This window comes from Anabas testudineus, chromosome 10, assembly GCF_900324465.2.
Source record: "Anabas testudineus chromosome 10, fAnaTes1.2, whole genome shotgun sequence".
Lineage (NCBI taxonomy): Eukaryota > Metazoa > Chordata > Actinopteri > Anabantiformes > Anabantidae > Anabas > Anabas testudineus.
The window spans coordinates 10,973,128-10,999,196 of record NC_046619.1 but is presented as its reverse complement, the minus strand read 5'-3'; the positions used below and the strand labels follow the sequence as shown (position 1 = coordinate 10,999,196).

At 42.6% G+C, this 26,069-nt stretch overlaps 1 protein-coding gene across 2 annotated transcripts; it reads right to left on the bottom strand.

Moving 5' to 3' along the window:
* Positions 1-1,633: 1,633 nt before the first annotated feature.
* On the bottom strand, positions 1,634-25,395 carry frmpd1b (FERM and PDZ domain containing 1b). 2 transcript variants are annotated; one of them, XM_026358073.1, is made up of 17 exons: positions 25,189-25,395; positions 18,801-18,951; positions 16,433-16,543; positions 14,652-14,824; positions 12,993-13,095; positions 12,583-12,628; positions 12,137-12,241; positions 11,872-11,967; positions 10,921-11,046; positions 10,699-10,818; positions 10,006-10,139; positions 8,808-8,934; positions 8,395-8,487; positions 8,037-8,219; positions 7,484-7,685; positions 6,299-7,264; positions 1,634-6,182 (listed from the first exon to the last, which is right to left on the bottom strand). In XM_026358073.1, exons 3-17 carry the CDS (start codon positions 16,537-16,539, stop codon positions 3,625-3,627), a joined length of 5,139 nt encoding a protein of 1,712 aa, XP_026213858.1. In that variant the 5' UTR covers positions 16,540-16,543; positions 18,801-18,951; positions 25,189-25,395; the 3' UTR covers positions 1,634-3,624. The 2 variants fall into 2 exon arrangements, with proteins under 2 accessions (XP_026213858.1, XP_026213859.1); XM_026358074.1 differs by having other exon boundaries at positions 7,538-7,685.
* Between the last annotated feature and the right edge of the window lie 674 nt (positions 25,396-26,069).

The window sequence follows — 26,069 nt, the reverse complement described above, 5'->3', positions numbered from 1 at the left end:
CTGCATTTTCTTTGGAGTGGGGACATTTTACACACACACACACACACACACATATATATATATATATATATATATATATATATATATATATATATATATATAAACTTACTGTCAATCCTCCCTTTGCTCATTTTTTTTATAATTCGCTTTTCTCATGCTTGCTCTCCTCTTCTAACATCTGTTGACATAATGGGCTCAGATTTCAAGCTTGAGTAGGCGCAGTCACCACACAGCAGCTCTCACTGTGTACGACAGCCCAAAGAGGAAAGGCATGCTGCTTGGACCCTCAGAGAGACTGAGCTATAATGGTGCTGAGAGAAGACTGGGGCAGAGGGTAATGTTCAGTGGCACAAAAAGCCCAAGCTGCCATGTAAATTGTTCACTTGGCCTATTTCTTCAGTTCTTTTCATCTTAACTGTCCTAGTCTGCTGAAATCTTTTTAAGAGTATTTTCCAATTCAGAATGATCAGTTTTCCTGAAGCACAATTAATGAAAGTATTATAAAAATGTCAATCCTTTCAACAAATGAAATTATGAAAATCAGTCTATTAAAATGTACTAAGTCTGCTATTGGGTTGATGATAATTTTTTACTGTTAGATTAACAAATCACATTTCCTGGATAACATGAAACTGAATGGCTTTTGTGTGTCATCACCTCTGTGGCAGTCCTCCTTAGTCATACTTTACAATAACATGTCTCATCAACCGGGCCAAATATGCACTTTAATTCATTGTAACGAGGGGATTACCAATATGATGTTGTGTATTAGTCAAGCTGCACAGCTCTGGATCATATGAAAGGGTAAAGCAACGAATTAAACACACTCTATCTGATCATACAAATAGCTCCCACAGCAGCACTACACTATTTTACCATGTTTTATATGTGTGCAACAGTGAAGAGTGACTTTCTAGATTATTGTCAAGAAGTCAGACAGCAGATAATGATCAGATTAAGGACGCTGACATGGGGATTTGGGATGAGGGAGGGTTGAACTGTTACAAAGCCTCTCAGCTCTCCCACTGTTTCTCTTGAAAGACTCTTTTTTTATCTTTACTTTTCATTATAGTCAACAGGTGCAGTAAAATAACTCAATTTCACAATATACACCAGTTAATCTGCACCCATTCTTGACTTGACGCATCTGCACCCATCATCCTCCTTGACACTTCATAATCTGACTGCCCCCCCAATTACAATTACTACAATCTTTATCCATCTTCAGACATTAAAGCATTTTGTATAGCCTAAAAATCTTTATCTTTTCTATATATATATATATATATCTTGACGCATCTGCACCCATCATCCTCCTTGACACTTCATAATCTGACTGCCCCCCCCCAATTACAATTACTACAATCTTTATCCATCTTCAAACATTAAAGCATTTTGTATAGCCTAAAAATCTTTATCTTTTCTATATATATATATATATATATATATATAATTAGTCATGCAGTATACTGTATGACTGGAACTTATTTAATCATTGTTGTGTAGGGGAAAAGTCAGAGTTCTGTAAAATTAATTAGCAGCTATGTACATCTGGTGTGTCAGTTGTCACAAAACAAGATCACTGATGCCTAATAACTGGTCTGTAGACAAAACTTAAACTCAGACTTCTAGCAGTTTTAACATCACTGTGTAATTTATTCTCAAACAATACATTTCTTGGTACATCGACTTTATTGTATGTGGGTATGGAGAGGTGATACTCGTGTGGAAACACAATGTCCTCTTGAATTTGAAATGCTGTTGATACAATTTATCAAACTAAAAAACAAACAAATAGGTGACACGGGCACTATTCAATGTGTGGACCTGTTTGATGAACCCATGCATGCTCCTGAGACATACAGCATATTTTGATGTTAGTGCTATGACAGACACTACCTCCATGCTGGATCTCTAAAATCTTACAAGACCTGCCTTATTTTTTCAGCATAGCCACCTTGACAAAATTGACTTCAATCATCTGTTAATGAGATTAAATACATTACCTATTTCCTCATCACCTCTGAACACATAAGCAGTAATTATTTCAGCTAATCCCCTTATCATTTTTGTATAAGCAATTGCTGACTGGTTTGGCTTAATTTCCTTCCTGTTGTTGCAGGTGGCTCAAGTAAATCCCATCAGGATGAGCTGGCATCATGTGATATGGACAAGCTGATTTATGAACACTGTACATCAGCTAACTCATGGAGCAATGTGATCATTTGACTGACTGTGCACAGACATCAGTATAGACACAAGCCTCAATATTGACAAATGCTAATGTCATGCAACTGTGCGGTATGTTGCAGTCCGTAATCAGTTTTCCCGAAAAAAGACAACAGCCAACATGCCAAAGAAAGAAAGTACCCATTAAATTTAGACAAACACAATGCAGCTATTGTTTTTAATGTTAGCACAAAAACAAGAATACAGTATGTGGAGGGGAATGAGGAGTTTATATTTGCATAGCCATAAACTAAGATAGAGACAGAACAGGACACAGAGATATAAATGTATATCTACAGTTCTGACCCCAGTCAGCAGTCAGTCTGTCTGTCAGTATGTTATTAATCATGTGGTGTGCCCAAAAGGAAAACTGTAGTGGGGAACAGTTGTGGATCAGTGTTTTAAGACTTTGGATATTTGCTACATCTGGACAGAGTTTAACAGTCACACTTGTGTCTAGTCAAACTTGTTTTAAGTACATAAATAAGGTCCTCTGTTATACTTCCCTGGGCCCCGCCCACACATTCCCAGAAAATATATATGTAGTGTCCTTTGGATGAAAACTATGTGTTCCAATACTGCATATGTTGGTGTAATGTGAGTATTTCCATGAAGCATTCACTCAGGGTCTGTCAGGACCAGGGAAGGGGTAGAAAAACGCTTTACACAAGGTTATGCATCTCATAAAAAGGTGCAATCTGTAACAGTCAAAAGTGCTCTCCCTGCTTTGAAATGGTAATTTGTATCCCATTCATATGTGACTGTAATGTTGAAAAACTAAATCCCTATAAAGGTGCAATCACTGCACATATAAAACAAATTAATCGCTGTTTTTTCCCAAGTGTGATAAAAGTACAGTATATTTTCTGTATTTTCTCAGTAATACATACTGTAGTAAACCTAAAAACTGACAATTTACAGATTACACCTTGAGGAGTGGAGAAATCTTTAAGCAGCAAAAAACAAAACAAAACATAATACTGTCTCTAAATAAAAATTCCAGTGACATCCATATTTTTTTTCACCAGAGACCTGCACATCACAGACCATGTGCAAAATATTGTAAAAATAAATACATAAATACATACATGGGTAATCCATCCTTAGATACATACACATATTGTATCATAAAATAAGAGAATTGTAAGTAATTATAAAATTCATATGTACAAATGCATAGTCCATATGCGTTGAAGAAGAGGCCAAGAAATGGCATTTCCTCCCTTGGTGTTTTCCTTGTGGTTAAGTGTAATGTGGGTTTATGTTTGTGTGCTGTGGTGTGCATGGCACTTACTGTACAAAAACACAGGGGTAACACACCAGCTCACTCTGTGCTGTTTTTCTCTTGTCACTCCTCCAGAGTCAGTGGATTATTAGTGGCTAAAAGTTCACAGGTCAAAAATTGAGAGGTACATGACCAGGTGTGTCCGAGGTGTCTTGTGTGCGTGTCCGGAAGAGCTGTGTGAGTGCGAACACGGAGGAGATAAGAACAGTGCAGCGTTTGGCCAGTACCCTCACCCCATCACTCTCCCCCTGACCCTGTCCAGATCCAGTGAGACCCACACTCTTACCCCCGACCCCAGCACCAGTTCCAGCTGTCTCAACAGCCCCAACAAACTCCCGGTACAGACCCACTATCTCCTTCAGTTTGTCCATGGCTTCCTGGCTCTCATTGTCCTCAACTCCGCAGACCAGATTCACATGATGGCAGATATCACAGCCAGGGCAGGGGTTTGTTTTCAGGCAAGCTGCTGACAGTTGTACTAGAGCACTAAAGCTATTGGACAAAGAACGGAGGGCCTCATCAGGAGCCCACCCTACACGGGTTGCCCGCTGACACCCAGATGCTAGCCGTCGAGCCTCTGTCTGGAGAAGACTCCTTTCAGCCTCTGTCATCGTGGCAGGGCTTGCCCCAGTACAATTAGGGCCTGGTGCTGGGGTAGTACTTCTTTCAGTCCCATTGTGATTCAGGTCAGGCTCTACTTTAGTGCCTGTGCCATCCTGGTTTGAGTTGTGACATGATGTTTGCTGTGGTTTATCTAGTGCTCCTCTCTCCAAGACCAGCAGAAGTTGATCTATATCTTGACGCAGAGAGGCAAAACCTCCCTTTAGTCCACCATAGTTTTTGTTGGAAAGGGAATGAAGAGGGCCACCAAATGAGGTTGTGGGGGAAGCTGGATGTGAAACTATAGGACTGAGTTCAGATGAAGCTGTGGAGAAAATAGAAAGTGGACGGGGGGTGTCTCTCAGAAGTGAAAGAATATTGGGATTAGGAGAGGGTGTTGTGGGAGAAGGAACAGGTGCAGGTCGGGCAGGTTTGGGGCGTGTGCGTCGGGAAAACTCGTAAACAGTAAGCTCCTCATCAAAACTAACACCATCCTCAGTATCTCCACTGAAACAGTTGGCATAAACAGTGCGGCAGCCACAAGACTCCCGGTGCTGCTCTGGTGGAGTACCATCTGCGAGTGAAGAGGTTGGCGAGTCACCTCCAATTTGCATGCTGGACACACCGCCCAACCCCACTGCTGAATGGGGCCGTGACTGAGGCTGTTCCGATGAAACACTGCCACTGAATGCATTATTCTCTTTAAAACTCAGATTTGGGTGAGAACCATTTGTCCCATTGGCTTTTTTCATTTGTGAGGTCACTTCCTGGGCCTCTTTGATGGTGGCTATGACCACCTCAGCTCCATCCTCTAAAATGTTCCCTTTCTCTCCTGATTTTGAGGGCACTGCTTCTTTTTCCTTTACAGGGGTTTTGTTTAAATCTGATAAACCACTGGCTACAGACAAACCAGAGCCAAATCCAGATGTGTCTCCATTGATGGAACTAGTAGAGGGATAGTCCAGAGTTCCCAAAATCTCTTGGGAACGAGTCATGTACCAAGGCAGAGCCTGGATTTTCCCTCTGAGAGCAGAGGCTGGAAGTCTGCCTCCCAGACTGGAAGAGCTGGTCCTAAGATCTAACCCAGATCCAGATCTTCCAGGTTCTCTGCATTCAACACCTTTAGAGTTTGTTGAAGTGAGGGATGTGGTCAGGGTAAGAGATGCTTCTGTATTTTTTGGTGACAAGCTCTCATGGCTCAAGGAAACCCTTCGGGTTCCTGACTGGACACTGCCATTACGGCTGCTCCAAGGATGTATTCCATTTGGTGCACTTACGTTGTCCTTGAAGATACCTTTGCTTGGATCAGTAGGGGACACAGGAGAGCTAGCAGGTAGTGATAAGGGGTGGAGATTGGTGGGAGAAGAAGGTTTGGCAGGCACAGCCAGGGGGGTGGCTAGCTTTGTACCTGAATTAGAGCGAGGCATATGGGGTAGGTTAAGTGGCTTTTTTGTGGGTAGGACAGTCCTATTGCTTTTTCCCTCAACTTTAGGGGTTTCCTTTTCATCAGGAATGTATGTTTTGTCTTTGGAAACAACATGTGTTCCATTTCCATGCATCAGATCTTTGTTCTGTTTTGTCTTGTCCTCAGTTTGTAGTGTTGTGATGGGCATCGGTTGCTTGCTGCACCGCACTGCTGTGATCAGGGGTGATGACAGAGGCGGTCCACCTGCCCCAGAAGTGACAGACTTGAACTCCATGGTGTCTGGCTCCATTTCCAGGAGGTCAGAAGACAGACGTCCAGAGGCATCTCCATTGCAGTGGGCATATGATCGTCCATGTTGGGGGGACTTGGGAGGAATGATCTGAGGTTTGGGAGGCAGCTGTGGCTTAGGTGCCAATGGTGGTTTTACTTTAACTTCAGGTTTCTGTAATGGCTTTAGTGGACTGGACTGTTGGTTTGTAAGGTGATTTGTGGAGCCTTTAGACATTTCTACTTCCTTCTTGAATTTAGAGGATTGGGTTTTATTGGTTACAGAGGAGGATGGCTCTTTCCCTGGCACAGCTGAAAGACCATTCCAGCTTCCACTCAAGCGATTAGCATTTCGCTGGTCTGCCAACTCAGTGTCTGTGAGAGAGAGATAGAAAGAAAAAGACTCAGAATCAGTGGATTAACACAAATGTTGTATTGCTCTTACATAAAAAAACAAACATGCTAAAGTAGAAAATATGCTGTAAACAAACCTGACAGATCAGGGACTGGGGGAGTAAATCTCTCCTGGGCATCAAAAAACTCATCCTCAGACTCAGAGGCTGGTTCTTTGACCAAAAGAGCTGGTTTAGGGTTGGGTGATGGAGTCAGGAATAGACCATCTTCATCCTTAGAAAGGCGCTGCTCAGCCTGTCCTGCTTTGTGCCCTGGAATTGAACTTGTCCTTAGGGGGACTTTGGGAGGGATCTTTTTCTTTCTCTTAATAGGAGATCTTTGAAAGGGTATGCTGTCAATCATTCTCAAATCTCTTGAACTAGGGATTTTAGAAATACGTCTTAGTTCCTCCACCCCATGCTCTTCATCATCTTCGTCATCATCGTCATCATCATCACTAGTGGCCTCAGGGGGGCTAGGAAGGAAATCAGCTTTGGACAGCTCAGCAAAGCAAAGGCAAGAGTTATCATTGCCACGATAATTGAGGTTAGTGGGTCGCAAGGGCCCTTGGTGGCGTTTTGGCTCAAGGAGGTAGGGGTGGTGAACATCCAAATTTGGGAGATCTTCGCCTTGGCACAGCCCACGGCGTGCATCCAGACGAGACGCAGCTTTAGCACCGCTTTCCTCTAGCGCAGCGCTCAACGAGCCGCTGGACAAGCTGGAAAAGCTGCTGGTGACCCGTGGGTCAGTGTGGTACCAGGTGGTCTCCAGGTTCATCTCCTCATCCATAATATTAAATTTTTGCAGACCACTTCCTGTTGCACCTTCTTTTTCTTCACCCTCACTTTCCTTACCTTCTGATGTCACTATTATCTTCACTTCCTGTTTACCTTTGTGCTCTTCTCTCTCTTTTCTTTCTTCCTCTCTCCTCTTTTCTTCCTCCTCTCTCCTCCTTTCTTCCCAGTCCTGACTTGCGGGATCTGGACGTTTGTAATTTTGAGAATCCATTGGGTCATCCTCATCTGTTGAGTCATCTGAGTCACTACAGCAGCGAGACACATAACCTAATAACACCAAATACACAAACAGCAGACACACATTGCAAAACATTAGTATATTAGTAGACCAGAATAAAATTTCAGTTTTGATGACTTGACATGACTTGATTTTTTTATCCATACCCGTACTGGCTGGTGACATACATCAACATGTGGTGTGAAAAATTTCTATCAAAAGGCCAAAGCCACAAAGTGATTATTTTAAGTGAAACAGTTTTTGCTCACTTGATAGGGATTCATAGCACACGCCCTCTATTACGGCGAACCTCCCACACACACCTTCTTCAGCAGAAATCCGGTGCACCCTCACTTTTGGGCGCCCCAAACGGAAGACATTGACATTGGGATCCACCAAGAGTTTGCAGTAGCCTCCCAGCAGACACCCTAAGTCTTTGGCTGCCAGAGAGTCCATCAGTAAGGCAAATGGCTGTGAGGCAGAGGGCATTGTAGAAGATAAGGTAAAGTGGTAGCCATTAAGGTCAAAGGGTAAGGGAGAAAAAAGTGGGAGAAAGAGAGAGAGAGAGAGTCACCTTCTCAGTCCAGTGAATTTGCTTTACTTAGCTAGCACACACACACACACACCCTTAGGCTGTATATTGTTTGTGTATTTGAGAAGAACTGCTTGACCTATATTTACTCTAGCATGAGCTAATGTGGTGTGTTATGCGAATATCCATTTTTAGTATCTTTCACTGTAAAAGTGCCTACATGTTTATGAATAATACAATGTGTGGCCTCAATTTCCATGTATTGTATATGCATCTCCAGTCTTCCCTACCTTCATATCGTGCAGTGAGATGCGCAGTAGGCTGACTTTGTCCGACTCTGAGAGCAACTCCACTCGACTGATGCTGCTGAATTCAACCAGCGTAGAGATCACATTGAGCTTGTGGTTGATCACCTGACTCATCCCATACTTCGCTCCAACCAGCAGGCTGACCAACACCTCCCTGTCTTGAAGCTGAATGTAGATGACAGTAAGAAAGGGTACAGCATAACAAAATGAAACAGAATCGTTCAAAATTGAGAGGATGAAGAGATGGGGTGAGTTGACGTGTTCAAGGATGTCTCAATATCCAAGTTTGAGTTTGAATTGGAGGGGACCCACCAAGCCACATTTGGCTCCCACCCCTTACCATCATCGTAGCTGTGTATGATCGTCCCCCATAGGAAATCAGCTCTCCCAGCTGAGTGAGGTAGGCCAGCCGAGCCTGAGTAGCTGATATCACCTACAAAGGTCATGTAAGAAGAGAGAACAATAACAGAGAGAGAGGTGAGTAGGAGACAGAATGAAAGAAAACCAGTGCAAACGTTATTATTTATTCACTGAACAAGATACCTATTTTCCCAAAACATTTCCTAAGCCCCAGGCTGCCATTTTAATGACCATCCCACTTATCAGATCTTTCTCCCATCTGTCCACATAACATTTCAAACTGCTGTGAGATTAGCAGCCATTGAAGTGTCAGCTACAAGTATCTAAGTGTCACTATGTCTCTCCTTACGCCTCTAAACACTTCCTCCCACTCATCCATCAGTCTGTATCTACCTTCTGGCGTGGCTCTAGCAAGGACTGGATCTTTTTGAGGTGGTAGCTGATGGCTTTCCTCAGGTCCTTCTCCCTCATGTTGCTCAGCAACGTGGGAGAGATGAAGCTGTCCAATCCAAACTCCTTCCTGTTGTCACCACATACACACAGAAATGACAAGCACATTAAAAAAAAACAACATATAGAAGAAATCTGAAGAACTCCGCTCTCCCGTTTTTTTACAATTAGAAACATGAGTAGCAGTGATACAGATATACTAATAATTGTTGTAAAGGGCAGGGGTGGCCAACCCTGGTCCTCAAGAGCCTCAGCCCTGCTTGTTTTCCAACTATTCGGCCAGGTGCTTGCGGCTTTCTCCAGGTACTCCAGCTTCCTCCCATAGAAATGCAGTTAGGTTAATTGGCGACTCTACCTTGCACATAGCTGTGAATGGTTGGTCAGCCCTTTATTAGATCGGCCTAGGGTTAGGGTTAGGATAATGGAGGGATGGATGGGCACAAGGGAAGCTGTTTTATGTTTCCCGTAACTGCCACTAGATGTTACTAAACAGCCATGATTTGCCTGAATTCCTATGTAATTGTAACTGTAATCACGACTCTATTTATGACTGTTTAATTTACCACAATAATCTGTAAACAGAGTCAGTGATGTGGTCCTGTAGAAAATGAATGCATGATTATGTGCGTCTGTGAATTCTGAGCTTTGAAATGGGAGAAAGAAAACAGCAACATTTGTGTCTCACACAATAGGACATTGATGAAAGTACAAAAGACCGAAGCCTTCAGCTGTTACAACATTGCGAAAGGGTTTTTTAATGATCTGTTCTCCTTTTAAATGAATAACTTGCATTAAACTTGCATTAGCAAACACAACAAGCAATTGGAAGACAGTAATGTACTTATAGGCCTCTGTACGTTTATGTGAATGCTCCTTTAAAAAACGGCTGTTTCCAGTTACAATAGTTATTTACAATATTAACAAGGTCTACACTATATTTCAGATTGATTTTGATGTTATAAAATCTGCCTTTCTGTGATTCTAAACTTGACAGGTAGTGTATGCACACACACAAAACATTCCCTGTCCCATTAATAGATTAGATTTTAGGTGATCCCAAACACATTACAATGATTGCAGCATTAACACAAGCTCGAACACTAACCCTGAGATGATAAACACACAAACACATATGACTCACGTAATATTCTTGATAGAGGTCCTCGTCTGTCCACAACTATCCAATCTCTCGTGCATGTGCAGCGCAGCCAGGCGTAGTGCTGTGTTACACTTCATCTCTACTGCAAAACGTTCCTGCAGCACATCCCCAACACTCTGAAAAAACATAGTCACAGTGTAATGCATACATACATTACAAATACACATGAGCAATAAAGTAAACATACCAATGTGCAACTTAAAAATAAAATAATTTTCCACTTGTTTTTTTTTTTATAAAATTGTTGCCCACATACGTTTGATGTGAGACACTGCAAAATACACAGCTCATGAGCATCTTTGTAAGTTAACCACCAGTGGGACACCCAAACTGCCATTTATACAGCAAAAACAAACACAGCAGGAGGCAAAGACAATAAATCAACATGACATAAGTGGCTCTTCCAGTGCTTTCCTGTGCAACAAGAGTATGCAAAGAAGTTGGTGGCTTGTAGGCTTTTCATCCAGGGTTATAGTACATACTGTATATATACACAGTAGCGTCAACAAAGAGCTTACCACAACAAGTAAGCTTACACTATATCTGTAATGTTTTATGAAGCGGATTTAGAGCACACTAGAGCAAACTCAGATATATAAAAAAAATATATATATATATATACAGCATATACATCTGTGTCAAAGTAGTACAGTGGATTAAGTTAGCTTCTCTGACCTGTAAAAACAGGTATTCAAAGGCCGAGGTGTCATCCTGCAGCAGGTCCGTAGGGTCTTTAGGGATGAAACACACCCTGAAAAGACACCTGTAGTCATGGGAATCTTTTTTCTGCACCACCTGATGAAGACACCGAATCAATGTTTGAAAATTTATGAAAGTTTTCAAATTGAATCCAAAATGACAACAGTCATTAATGCATTTGTGTAGTTTTTTTATCACCTTCTGTATGAGCTCATCTTCATGCAGCAGCAACAATTTGGTGATACTGTACTGCTGCTCTAGCACCAGGGCAAAGTACTCGATGGCCCGGATGGACAGTTTATCCTTCAGAGTCAGAACAATGTCCTGGAATCGTGAAAAAAACAGCAGTTCATACCCTCTTACACAAACATGTTTCATCCCTGTCTGCTGACGGCAGATGGTCAAATCTGATTTCACTCTCCTGGAAATACAAAACCAAGCAGTAGTAATGTGCTTACTTATAAGTACATTACAGCAACAGACATGAGACTGCTGGTGGTAAGTTACTGACCCTTTTTATCTCTCCTATCTTATTATGATGATTTCATACAGAACATCTCTCAGTCGGCAGATCCCAAACTGGACTTAGAGATGATATCTTTACTTACTCATAAACTCATGCTCTTCATTCCCTCCATAGTTATTTCTTAGAGTAACATGGATCTCAGTCTGCCCACTAGCTTGCTCAGAAGTGTTTCATAACTACCTCCTCAAGACACATAATGATTAATATTTTTTTTTGTATTATCCCACTATTATCAAAACCTACAACAGCTACAGTCTACCCACACTCCTGTCACCCTTTGGGCAATCGCAGCATAACTTGTGGTGTGGTTTAAAGATAAAAAAGCACCCACTTGTTTCTAGGATGTCTTTCACAATTGGATAAACCTGTGATCATGATGCTGACTGATTGAAGTTGTTTTTTTCATTGGCTTTTAAAGAGCACACTGGTACTGACAGATGTGTCACCCACTCAAGCATCAGGTACTAGGTAATAAAAGTGAACAAGTAATGTAGCATTTCAAAATCTGACATTTCAAACTTTCATTACAGCCGGTATACACTATAGGTCTCAATACTCCAAATACTGCAGATTCGAATTGTGGGTAAAGCTACCCAGCAGCTCTGAGATTGTTTTCACTTAACCTTGACAGTGGTGGTGTTGTCAAACTTGAAGGCCTTGGTCTGTCCGTTCTCTAAATAGACTTTTAGGACATTGGGCAGGAAGAGAAGAGAGTTTCCCTGGCGGAGAGAAGAGAGAGAGGAATCGGTATCAAATGAGCAAAGACAAAATAACACTTGGAAACTTAGAAAATAGGACTAAATAAAGGCTGATCAAAAATGTGGCAGAGCCTGAAATGACAAGTGCCTGACAAGAGGATACATTGTGCATCCGAGAAGATTTTCTCACCTGAGTGTGCCCGTTCACCACCACCTCCTCTGCAAAGCGCACTTTAACTGGATTACTCCTCAGACGAGCTCTCTTCTCTGCCGACATAATCGATGACTTGGGATTCTACAACACACAGACAGCACCATGATGTGGGAGCTGGACAACAGACTAAGACACACACACACACACCCACTTGTCAATGAGGACAAACAACATATTTAATTCTGAGACCAATACAGACGCCGCTTTAATCAAAGGCTCGACACACACACACACATTTACATTTACATCAAGACCTGAAAGCAGTTGATCCTGTCAGAAGATGTGAGTGTGCAGTCACATGCTTGGAAATATACAAAGAGCCTATGTTTAAATGAGGGACAGTGTAATTACTCTTTTTGAATGTGTGTGTGTGTGTGTGTGTGTGTTGACAGGAGGTCAGTAGTGTCTTTTTTTGTACTCACTGTCATGTGGCGCAGGATAGTCACATTGATACAATCCTCCAAGTCTCTGTGTGGAGAATAAATACACATACATACACACACACACACACATGCAAAAACAGACATGAGAGAGATCATTATCTTTTCTGTCCAGCTGTCAAGCACTTCCTCCTCTGACCTTTGACCCTTAACTTGCTAAGTCCTTCTTACATGCACACCCTCTCACATGAATCATCCACACACACACACACACACACACACACACACTCAAAAATTCACTCCAGCAAGCCACTGTGACATGACGTGTCACGAGTGTTTAGTCAGTGGATGAACCAGATATACGGGTGGTGCAGTGCCACTGATTTTCTTACAGTCCATACATACTTATTTAAATACTATAGAGAGAAAGGTAACTCTGTGGATCTTCTCACCTCAAGACGTTTTCAACTTGCTCTGCATTCAAATCCTCCAGTACTACTTCATTAATCTGCAGCACCTGGTCCCCTGGGAACAGTATCCCATCTGCAGGACTCCCTGCACACAAGCGTATACACACACACACACACACACACACACACAATGAAAAGAATCAGCAGTTGCATAAAACTGAAGCCCAGCTGCACACGTGGGCTTGCACTTTCAGTTGAGATAAAGGGAGCTATACACACAGATATAGGGACACACACACTGAATGACATACATAGTTATTCAACATGGCTGACTCAACAGTGTTCAGCAGAGCTCTCCAGGATGTGAGGGGTTACAGTTATTCCGGGGCTCGCACAGCTCAGCTATGCTCTGCTTTCTGTAGTTATTTATACTCGTTTGTCTTCAGGCATGAGAGCGCGACTGAGGCACAGCGGTCTCAACTTACTCCAACACACTAAGTGTATGTATGTATCAACACACACGCCCATGCACACCCCGTCTGCCTGGCAAAGCCCCATCTGTCCCTGATTTTTGACCCACTGACGGCATGCCACACTGCTCTACAAGCTTCTGCACACACACGGGCTAAATTTGCACATTCTCTCTCTCTCTCTCTCTCTGGTCAGAAAGGCCAAGCTTGTCGAGCTCAGTCAATATCCTGATCTTTGCAGTTTTCCCTTCCTTGTCTTTCTTTTTCGATCCCTCTTCCACACACACCACTTTCCTCACACATCCACCTTCTGACAATGAGGGTCTCACTTACTCCTCCCACAACCAAATGCATCATACACTGCGCTCTTTCACACTTTCTTTTTTACCATATTTGCACTTTAGTCTTTGTCTATTTCCTGCTGGCATCTTCTCTGTCTATGAAACCTTATCTTTTGTTCCCACCTCTCTTTTTCTCACTCTCTCTCTTCGTTCTTTGGCACCAGATAGCAATTAAAGAGTTGGTGGCAGGGTGGAACACTCCTCAGGGTATTTATCAGCTTATTTTACAGGACAGACATAAAACAAATGCGTCAGCATCTCTCTCAGTCTCTCTCAATCCCTCTATCAAAGTTGCCTAAATGAAAAGCGATTGAATTTAGGAAGGATGAGCAGGTGGCTGTGTTGTTTCTGTGGCTTCTCTGGCACAATGCCTTGCAGTTTGAATGCCAGGAGAGAGTCAGTGTGTGTGGTGGGGGTGGGAGCTATATATATACATGTGTGTTTGTGTGCGTGTGTGTATTTTGTGGTTGTGTAAGCCAATTTTTGTTTGATACAATAAATGTATGGACACTTTGTCCACAGCTTCAAAACAGCCTTTTGAAGTTGTGTGGACTGGACAAAGTGTCCAATGAGATGAGAATTTGAGTTTTAGAGTACAGGGTACAAGGTTGTGATTGGGGTTATGCATTCAGCTGTTGTAGTTGAGGTTAGAATAAGTGCCAAGGAATGCATTATGTCAATCAGTGACTTCACAGCTATAGAACGACAATCATGACCAAGAGAAAATGACAAACGAGAGACATGGAATGTGTAAATCGGTTTCGCTGCAGGCTGTGTACTGTTACATAAAGCAGGTGGCCGTTTGGAGAGAAAGCAGGAAAGCAAAGCACACTTATCCACAACATGTTCCACACGGATGCACATATAATGGCACCACACACTCCATGTACCTGTGGCAATGTCCCTGACCAGCAGGGGTCCATTTGTGGTGAGAGTGAAGCCATGTCCAGTGCTTCTGTCAAGGACCGGGTCCCTGGTGATCTGCAGCGTCAGCTTAGCCTGGAAGTTCTGATTGGACAGACTGTTGGAGCGCTGTGACCTCCCATCGCCTAGCAACCGCTCTCTGAGGAGGTCAAACAGGGTGGCAGGTTATTTGAGGGGATGGGGGGAGATAGTTGTTCGCTTTCATCATTTGCTTTAACAAATTACGTCTCTTCTTTATTAGGAAATTGCAGACAGTTGACAAGCAGCGCCGGCTGTTTCTGGGAAAATTTTGCTTCAGATATAACAAAATTATTTCTCCTCCCTAGATCTAAAATTTTTGTTTCATACAGCAGGAGCAATGTTTACTAATGGTTTGTATAGAGAATAATAAAAAGAAGAATATTTTCAGTATCAAAGAGTTGGCTGTTTATCTTTTTAACAGATCAACTAGTAATTATGTCTAAGAAATGTTGGGAAATTATTAAAAATACCCATTACTCTTTCCCTTTTCATCCATTGTTTTTGATTAAATTCCTTCTTACATAACTGAATTTTCTTTAATAGCAATAACTAACTTCTGAATGTCAATCGACAACAAGCCAAGCTTAATCTTTCAGAAAAAAAAAAATCTTACTACAACCTTTATTAACTAAATATTACAATATTTAGTTAAATACTAAACAATATATTAATATATTATATTACCAGATATATTATTATAATTATTTAAATTTTTTACAATAAATTCATATAATATCATGTCATATTTAGCATGATATAAACATCTATAAAATGCTAATTTGTGAAGGACAAAGGTCACAGTCACAAAACTGCAGTACATCATCAGCTCACATCCACTCAGAAAATACCCAGCATCCTTATATGTTGCATTTAAGTCTCACATTGATATCCTCTCCCTGAGGCCTACTGTCGTGGTCAGCTGGTTGTGACATGCTGAAACTTTTTCCCACAAATGACTAACGGGGAGTTGACTGAGCTTCCTCTGCACTGCACCTCCTCCTCTGAGAAACACTTAGCGGACAAAAGGGAATGAAGGGCTTTTGAAAGCATATCTGTGGTTCACTGTGGGGTGTGTTTGAGTGCGAGAGAGGAACAGTCAAGTTTGGAATATGCACTCAACTACGTGTTATGTTTCTGAATGTGTGGTTGTGCGGGGGGGGGGGCATCTGGTGAGTGTGCAAGTTAAGAAATCTATTGTACTCTTTCTCAATTTTTATACATTTCATTTTCATTTTAAGCGTATTTGGTTTACCCTTTTAAATCTATTTCTAACAAACAATACAAACATACTCAGCTAAAAAACCAACGTGTCCAGCTAAATTTTAGACTTGAAATTATTTATATGCCTTCCACACAACCTATTCTTCTTTCCCACTGCAGGATCTGGCAGCAGGCCTAGAAGTGGATGATGCTGTTTTCCCAACTCTCTGTCCCAAACTTGATTGTTTAGTTTTCTGTCCTGTAAGTTTTTTTTATTTGTTGTTGATGCAGAGGTTTGTGTTGGAGTGGCGCCATCCCTTTCTGCTGCATACCGTATTGTTTCCCCCATTGGAATCTATTCTACTGTATTGTCTCACTCGGAACAAACTGGGCTTAAACCACCAATAACTGTGTGAGCAGGTATATTCATGTCAATTGTGAATAAAGTTGATAGTGAAAAATAGAGAAAACCTAAATTTTCTGATCTCTGAAGTGAACGTTTGCCCTGAGTCTTTTAATTCCTTACCTGCTAAGCGACTCTCTGGTGCGTCGTATTATTGTCCCCACCACCTGCTGCACCCGACTGGCCCTCCGAGCCGGAGACCTGCTCCTACATCGCTCTTTCTCCTCCATTTATCTGTATAGACAAAGAGATATGAGAATATGAGTTGCAGACATAACTGGGGAGAATAGGATACAGACAGGAGATGAAAGGATTTGAAGCGAGAACGTGTTTGAAACTGTTCTGTTCTTCTGTTTTGCGATGGTACACTCAGTGCCAAAATTGTGCTGGGGCTGAATCTGCTTCTCCTCTGCTCTGTTTTAATATGCAGAGCATGTCGCTTGCCTCGAATGTGATGAATAATCAGATATGTGGACAAAGAGCAAGAAAATCCAAGAGAGAAAAAGACAGGAGTGGAGTTTAGTCAGCATGAGCAACAACACGTCACACGCGTTTACCTAAAATAATTGGATTGAACAACAGCTTCGTGAAATAACAGATTTCACTAAGAATTCAGAGGCAATATGCAGCAGTGCACTTTCTGCTTACACTGCCCTTTGAACACGACAGTGGGGACACAGTGAAGGATGGAGGGCTCAGTCGAACCCCAGGGAGGCAAAGCCAGTCAGCACTGAATCCCAACCAAATCTCAAGATTTACGACTGCTCTAAACTGTGTTTTGTTCCTGTCAGCCAATCAATACACCGACACCGAGCTTGTGGAGGCTATGATAATTCCCTGACAGGTTTTACTTTCTATTGCTGCAAATATATTCACAACAAGGTGCTCTTTTATACGTTCATATGACTTTTGTTTTAAAGATTTTAGATGGCAGAGATGCAGTGAAATCGGATTTTAATGTGTTTTTGAAGGTGATGTACATTTTCTTCTGTACTGAGATGAATCAAGTTCTCTCTGTGCTTTACTTTTTTGCTGCTACCTTATAATATACAGTAATTCGTCTGCTAATCAGGACTGTGTTGGCCTGTTTGACCCCTGGAGGCAGAGAGAATTGAGGGGTGCTATAGTAGGAATAGTAGCCATCCAGACCTGATCAATAAGCCTAATGATGATGAATGTGTTCCTGAAACCTAACGATCTGTGCCGTCTTCTTGGCAGTCAGCATGCAGAGAGCTTAGTTTGATCAGCTCTCTGAAATATGGAGGAAACTTCTAAAAGCCAAGACTTTGGTCAAGTAGCAGAAACAGTTCTCTGGCAGTCTTCCACACTTGTCTGTAACATTTTAAATCATGCCTTTATCCAATAAATGAGGTGGGTTAAGTCTTTAAAGCGCAATAACCTTACTACACCTGAAGTTCTGAGTTGTGGGCACCTAAAATTCCAAACTGCATTACAATCAATAGAGGATGTTAAGCAGTACGACTGTGAGTTAACTCATATATTCATATTCATGAGATAAATAACTTTTTTCTGATCAGAAATCAGCAGCTAAAACAGTAGGGTTTCAGCTTTCAGCTGATTGCTGGTTGAAGGCCAACGATGAGTGGCCTCCCTCAGCAGAACTGAAGCGTGCAGCGTAGGTCTGTCATTTAAGAGGATTAGAGGCCATTGTTCAGCACGGGCCCACACTGGTCAGGTTGTCACTTTCGCACCTCCTGCTGATCCGGATTGAGGAAGAATGATGAGCATGAGGAAAGATAAGCGAGGCTAGGTAGCTGATAACTGCATACGAGGAACGAAGTGTGATTATTGACACACCTGCACCATTCAATAAGCGATCAAAGTGACATGCCAGTTATAGTCAGTATATAGATATATAAGTAGCTATAGGTAATTTGGACGGCCGTTTGGGATCCATTTGCTAGATGTTTTGTTTTGCTTTGCTGCATTTAATGCACAACGTGCTTGCAGACTAATGGATGCACATGTGTATTGTATATGTTACAATGCTGAAATCAGTGCTGAGTCGGGTGATGGTTTTTACTGTCATTCTCCAGCTTTCTCTGTTCTCTTTCACTTTCTCCTCTCTTTCTGTATTCCTCTCTCACTGTCCATGCTGAGTCAGGTGGTCGTCTCCAATAACAGTCTCTCTGGGCAGCAGGAGGAGCCAGCCCTTTTTATAAACATGCGCATCCTATGCACTAAGGTTTATCCTGACTCTTTACACTCACAATGCACCTTTATACGTCTTGACTTTACTAAATAGCTAAGCATGTCTAAGGGCAAACAAACTCTAAATGTACATGGTTAGTGTTAATGATTAACCACTGTAAATGCATTTGCAGATGTATTTTTTAGTAACTGAATAATCTGCATGAAAAATGTCTCAAATGAATCCAACACTAGCACAAGCTCAAATCGTCTTCACATATTTTAAGAAAGCAGCTAAATGTCCCACATTTTGCCTAACAACTGTGAAAGCATGACTCACCGTGATGTAGCTTGTCTCTTCAGGACCCCAGAACACAAATACCCTCTCACCCTCTGAGACATCAGCGCTGCAGCCCCTCCAGGATTGGCTGAAAAGAGGTGGAGGGGGGTCCTTGCGATCATCAGGTCCAATCCCAATCTGGTGCAGCCACCTGTGCAGAGCAGAGTAATACTTTCAGGAGACCTGCCAAAACCGAATAAAATGCATGTATACGCAAAAGACGAGTTTATAATTAGAGCAAAGCACAAAATGACTAGTTCTCAGGTTTCACTCAGTTATATCAGCATGTATTTTCATGCTATATTTAAGTAACAGAACTATATTCCAGTTGTTGACATATTTGGAGTGAACATGCAAGCATGTCTAGCAAAACAGATGTGAGTTCAAACCAGCTATGTGATTGTGGTTTTCCAAGAGGCCCCTCCTCTGGTCCCCAGGGCTCCCTCACTCTCTCTCTCTCTCTCTCCCCCACCTCTCTCTACTCTCTCTGCAGCTTCAAAAGCACATGGCGATGTGGAGATGAGGCACTCCATCTCCGTCTGGATGTCTAAATTAAAATTTCATACAGCCCAGTAAACTTAACAGTTCTTGCTGGGTCGGCTCTAAAAGCAAAGAGGACAGCCTCTGAATCTTGATGTGGTGAAGACAGAAATGCTGCCAGGCAGGCAGAGAGCTTGGCAAATAATAAAAGAGGACAAGCCTTTCATATGAACATCAGGGCAGATATGGCTGAAACCTCAGCTGGCCCCCGTTTTGGAGAGGAAAACACATTTTGGGGAATGCTTTGTTGTAAAAAGTCTGGCTGTTGAATTAGGAGAGACACTAAATAAACATTCTTGATCTTGTGGAAGGAAACCACCTCATTTTGCACTTGAATGTTGATCTGTGAGATAAACTCACAGATCACAGATCAGCCTTCTCCCCAAGGCTTTCATCAAGAAGATTTGAAGGAGGAATTGATAGTCCCATCTGTGCAGCTCTTCCAAAAGACCCTGTGCCCCACACACAGTACTGTTTCGCAATGCCCCTATGTCCTAGTGAGAAGCCAGCAGAGACCTAGACTCACACAGACTGCAGGGCACATGAATAATGCATGGGGCTAATTCAGCTAGCTCGGCCTCCGACCGCCTCCTTCTGCCACTTTGCCAACACAGGCAACAAGAGGAGTGCAGCACAGAAGAAGAGAGAGACACAGGAAAGACGTATGGAGGTTGCAAGGGGGAGGTGGGCTCCAAGGGGCTGAGAAAAGGGGAAGGGATAGAGAAAAGAGAATTGGTCAAGGCACAGAAAGGGAGAAAGGACAGGATATTGGAGGGGGTGAAGAAAGGGGGAGAGTTTTAAAGAGGGTGGAGAGGGCAGTGGCAAAGGAATGAGGGAGAAAAGCTGCAGGAGAAGAGAAGAAAGAGCAAAAGTATCTACAGTGAGATGTAAAGTACGGAGAAGCTGATGAGTGCTGTGTTCTCCTGCCATAGAAAGCAAACAAAGTCCGGCAGGCAGCAGACACTGACGTATAGTCATTCATAAAATAAATAAATAAAAACAGACTTTTATTTTTCTTCTCCTCATTTGCTCTAAATGAAGAGATCATTCCCTCTGTCTCATGACGTTTATTTATTTGATCCCAGTTTCAAATCCAAGACAGTAAAGCGTGCGTGTCTGCGAGCTGATGATGAGTCTGTTCCTAATCTGGTGCCGAATCAATAGTAATCGTGAATCCTGTTCTCCACTGTCATGTCCTTAAGTCCCCGAGCTGCCCACACGTCATCACCACCGAGCCCTGCAGCCATGTCTCGCTGCCTCCTTTCACCTTTTCACCCCTTCTCCAATCTTTACTGTACATGGAGAATATAACATAATAATATAATAAGCTCTGTCTCAATCCCTCTGTTTTCACTCTCTGTCTGTTGCATTTCTTTGAGACAACCCCCCTCATTTTCCCACACAATGTCTCTCTGTCTCGGACAAAACAGTCCGTTATTCAACCCTATCGTCTGGTATGAGCACACACGCAGTTCATAGAAGTGCTCCACTCTCTCCTCGGGGGTTGAGAGGTGCTACTGAACTGACAGTTTCTGTGCAGCCAGCTGGATAGAAAACAGCCCAATTAGCGCTGCCGGGCCAGACCGGGACACGGCAGGTCAGACCAACCTGGACTGCGCCTAGCGAAGTGTCATTAGGACAAGAAGTGGGAGATAAAATGCCCTCATCCAGCTGCTGACCTGTTAAATAACATAATCCATGCTAATGTACGTGACAATCTGACCGACAGGATGAATTTCTCTGTAACAAATTTCACTTCTTGTTATCTAGTCCAGCTTTTTAAAGGAAGACAGGCCTCAGCACTGATGCCCCCTGTTCATGCATATACCATGCACAGACCCAGACTCATACACTCACCAGACCTTAATATGATAAGCAAGAAGAGCATTAGTCAACTGGTAACCAGACTCCAGCAGAAGCCTCACTGACTCACTGAACAACAGCTATTAGTAAGAAAGGACCAGTTGGCTGCTATCGACGTCTTGTTTCAATCTGGTAAGCGCACACACACACACACATTATCCTCCAGCCATTACACACCGGATACAGCTGCACCACATGAGATGCAGGGCAGCAGCAGCAGGGGTTGCTTCAGAAACCCAACAATTCATTTTGACTCACAGTCGCTGCCAACAAAGTTGGACACGGACCTCGGTGAACATTCAGTCCCAGAGCAGCACACTTGGCAGAAAAGACTGTGTGTGTAAATATCGAGATGATGTGAGGTGAGCGTGATTTAGGTTTATGGGAAGCAGCTGGATTGCTTCACATTTCATAAACGCAAGTTGTCAGTGTGGGGAACAACAAGTAGGGCAGACAATAAATACTCCAAAGAATATTTCCGTCTCACCAGAAAAAAGCTGCAAACAAATTAAATACAGATGATATGCTCTGTTTTTAATATAGAGCTCTGTCTTAAGTTAAATTTATGAAAAGGTTAAAAGGGAATATTTTAAACAATGTCTATGTAATGATTCCCATCTAAAATCTGAAAAACATAACTATAAATATATTTACACTCATCAGATACTCGTATGATGCAAATCGTTTTATGCGTTTCACCATCTTATTGCATTAAAAGTATTGTGCAACTTCATGATCATAAGCAGCTTTTACAACAAACAAGTTGAATTGTGGAAACCGACAAGCCATGTTCTTCAGATATTAAACACATTCAGCATCTATAATTTAATCTAGCTGGTTAATGTTGGACTTATCCATAAATGCATAAACTAACCAGCCACCTAAAAAAATAACTCCTCAGATGTTCAGCAGCACAGTGGCATCTCTCAGGGTATCTGGCTCGGTTCCTCTGGGCGTCCTTTCGTAAAAACTCCTTCAGGCTGACGTCCTTTCTGTTGAGGGAATAAGTATCTGGAACTCATTACCCACAGAACCTAAAATGGGTCATGACTGATATCTTTTTAAATTCAATATGTCATTTTTTTTAAAGAGGAATCATTTACATACACGGACAATCACATGCTTTTGCTTCGTCGTCTGAAGGTGTTTTACCAACACTAGCAGTTGGTTCATCAGTCCACCACGTTGTTCCAGAGAGATCTATGACAACTATTATTAAACTGTCGGGACATTTTGTGATTTCACAACTTTTAACTGCAACTGTTTATTTTACAGCTACTTAGCAATTATCAGCCTTCATTATAATAAATACCTGATAAAAACCATGCAGTCTAAAACCGAAACTGGAAAAGAAAAATGTAAGTGTTCTGATCAACTGATTATCAAAATTGTTTCTGACTGATTCACTGTTGATTGACTCTGTGCCTTGTAACAAGACTTTTTCACTTTTACCTCCCTTCACTTACCCTGATGTATGTGTTCTATACATTTTATGAATTTGTCTCATTTTGTATCACAAATAAACATTTAAGAAAATAAATGTTCCCTTTCCTCCTAGAAGTATTAAAAGAAACAGTGAGCTGTTCGATAGCACGTGTTTGTCCGTTGATTGTCACAGTTGCTTGTTAAGTTTGGCTGGTTATTCCACTGTTTCCTCTTCCAGACACAATCACATCACCTGTTCGTCGTTCAGGCTGCCAGCTCATTCCATTAGCATTATGAGGACAGGATTCACTGCGTGCTGCTCATTTCATTTCCCCTTTCATCAGTGACCTGGCGAGGCACGAATTCCCCAGTGAACTATTAAATAACAGGTCTTTTGAAGATTAATAGTGCACTGCATAGTGTTTTAGATCTCTGTCAGTAGTTCTGGTGGTTCTGGAGAAAAGCAGACAGCAAGACGCAGCTAGAGAGGAAGCCTGTGATGTCTGGGGAAGGCCTTTGGATGTTAGTGGATGACAGACGTTGCAAGTCTGGAAAACTGTCTGCCTCGGTTCCTCTGTTGCTGTCTGAGCAATTTTTCTTCAACTCAGTGATCCTTCAAAACCTGTACAATAGAGGTCTTATCTTTAAATAAAAGTACCTGAGTGCAGTGACTAGGCCCACAAGTACAATAGTCTTCTGGAGTCTGCAATATCAGCAAAGAATAGAAGAGAGGAAAACCTGGTTATTGGGAACTGATTATTTAATTCCCTTAATGTTTTACTACTGTATATGTTCATGAATAGACTTGGCCTACATTGTGCCATCACTGTGGAGCTGTCGCGTCAATGAGGTCATGTCTCATTCATCTTCTGCGGGACAATAATACTGGTCCAGTTTGGAGAAAAACACAGGTAAACAGGATTTTTCAACTCTGTTCCAGTATCAGTATGTGAGTTAATTCACCGTACATCAACACTAAATCATCTAATCTATCTGGTAATTCTCTAACATCATCATGCTCTAACTATCTCACCATGCTCTGTCTGATACATTAACAGAATCCCTTTAGTGAAACTAAACTAAATTTAATCAATTAGCAGGAACAATATGAATTGAATGTTTGAACCGGTTCAGTTGAACTGATATGTTGGTCAAGGCACTGGACTGGAGCAGCATCAGCCCAGCAACACTGTGCTGTGCCCTGGAGGCAGGAAGCTCCTACTAAAGAAGAAGAAGGGAGAGGGAGAGGATGGCTGGACGGCTGGCTGCATTAAATGGGCCAGAGAAGCAGTCAGCAGAGATGATCGAGGCTAATGCAGCCAGGCATCAAGTCTTTCCTGATGTGCGAGTTCTGCCCCTCGTGTTTCTCCTCTGGCAGAGTGACCCCGGAGCAGCAACTCCCATCACATGTTGTAGCATATATCCCTGAGTCATAGCACAAAGCCTCCAGCACCGAGCCGGAGCGCAAGCAGAGCGCACAGACACAAGAGATAAAGCAAAATGCACCTCATCCACAGCTGAAAAATCCCGTTCATTCATTAGTTGCGTCTCTGCGTGTGTCTGTGTGCTCAGCTGTGGGGTCGCAAGCAGCGGTAGGATGCTGCTGCTTAATGACCGACCTAAGTCCTGTCTCAGTGCACGTCAAACCGGAACCGCAATCACTGGTCTTTTTAAATCATGCCATGCATTAAATGAAGGCCCCAGAACAGCAAAACGCATTGTTCCGGTCTAGTTGTGTTGCGCTTGTCATGCCTGGCACGGAAGAGCGCAGGGAAGAGGAGGCTGCTGCTGCTGCTGCTGCTGCTGCTGCTGGCCAAAAGGATACGAGCAAAGAAAAGAGGCGAGACGTCTGTCCCAGGGTGGCTGCGCGTCGCCTACGCCCATTCATAATGTGCGTGTTTTACTACCCAGACTCCTGGCATCCCCCCCCCCCCCCCCGATCCGTCAGGATTTAGTCCGCTCGTTTCCAATCTGTAGCCAGTGTCAGTGATTTCACTGCGCATACAACAGCATGGACGTCCACTATTACAGCCTAACACATGTGTCTGTGAATATGTCGAGTGGATAGGATGTGGCACTAGAATAGCCGTGCCCTCTAGATCCGTTTCTGTGATTATAACCTGTATTTAATATAACATTTAGGCTGTGAGAAATAATTAAACACGTATCGACCGCCGTCTATCGCTGGTAAATGCTTTATAAATAGGCCTACCCTTCAAATGAATCAATATTCCCATTACACTGGTCCCAACACTAACTTTGATCAGTGGCCACAGCCGTGCCAGCCAAACCACGGGGCTAAACAAAGAGAGAAATGTCAGTCTTCTGTCGCTTCCTTTATAATCTTAATCGGATTTACATCTAGCCATCGCGTCCCTCAAAAAGAAACATGGGTGTCGCCTACAGGCGTTGTGAAAACCACCGTCCGCTGAATTATTCATTTCGATGAGGCAAATATCAGCCCGAACGACAGGATCGGACGCAAGGTGCAGGCGCTCGGCTGCACGGCCGTGCGCCCATTCATCAGACAATAACACCGGGAAACACGGAGAAAACTCACCTCGTGGTCTGAGGAGGAGACGGTCTGGGAGGGTTTTATCCCTCTGAAATATCAGTGATGTGGAGCTGGTACGAGGGGAAACGATATTCGAGTCTCCAGAATATCCACGGCGTCCTTCCCCGGCCGGATGATGACGGTGATGTGGTGTGTGTGGGGGTTTGGCTATATGTTGGATGCTGGTATCGCACTACGCTGCTCTCTGTCTAATCCTCGGCCCAGAGCTCAGAAATCAACCCCCCCCCCCCCCTCCCTCCCTCTGTCGGTCTCTCTCTCTCTCTCTCTCCTCCCAGTCTCCTCCGATGTCTGCCCGAAGGACCCCCACTCCTCCTGCACAAGGTCAGTCAGTTATTGTTGTCCTTGATCGTGTTGTGTTTACATGCTTAATATTCAAGATTTAAAAAAAAAAACTTTCTTCATCCCACAGGGAAATTGTTTTGCTTGTTAAAGCTGCTCTGTTCAAATGTAAAAGGAGAGAACCGCACCTACACAATTAAAGAATAAATAAAGAATAATAATGATTATATTATAATGTGTCACTCCTTTATTAATATGACATAAATAATGGTTATGATGAGGTGTCATGTATATTAATATATCAGAATTTAAACCCAACAACAACACGTCACTGTCTTATGTAATGAAAACCGTCTTCATTTAATTTACTCTCAGTTTAAATTATTACTTTGATTCAATGACCACCAGAATGCCCCAGTGAAATACAAGCCAGAGTTTTACTGGGAACTGGGCAGCTGAGAAAACTCCCTTAGGGATCACAAAGGTTCTATATTAATTTTGTGTCAGCTGGACTGAGGCAATTAAATTGATTGCAAATTCGTTTGGCAATCTAATAACATTAGCTGGAATGATAAGGGAGTGGATCC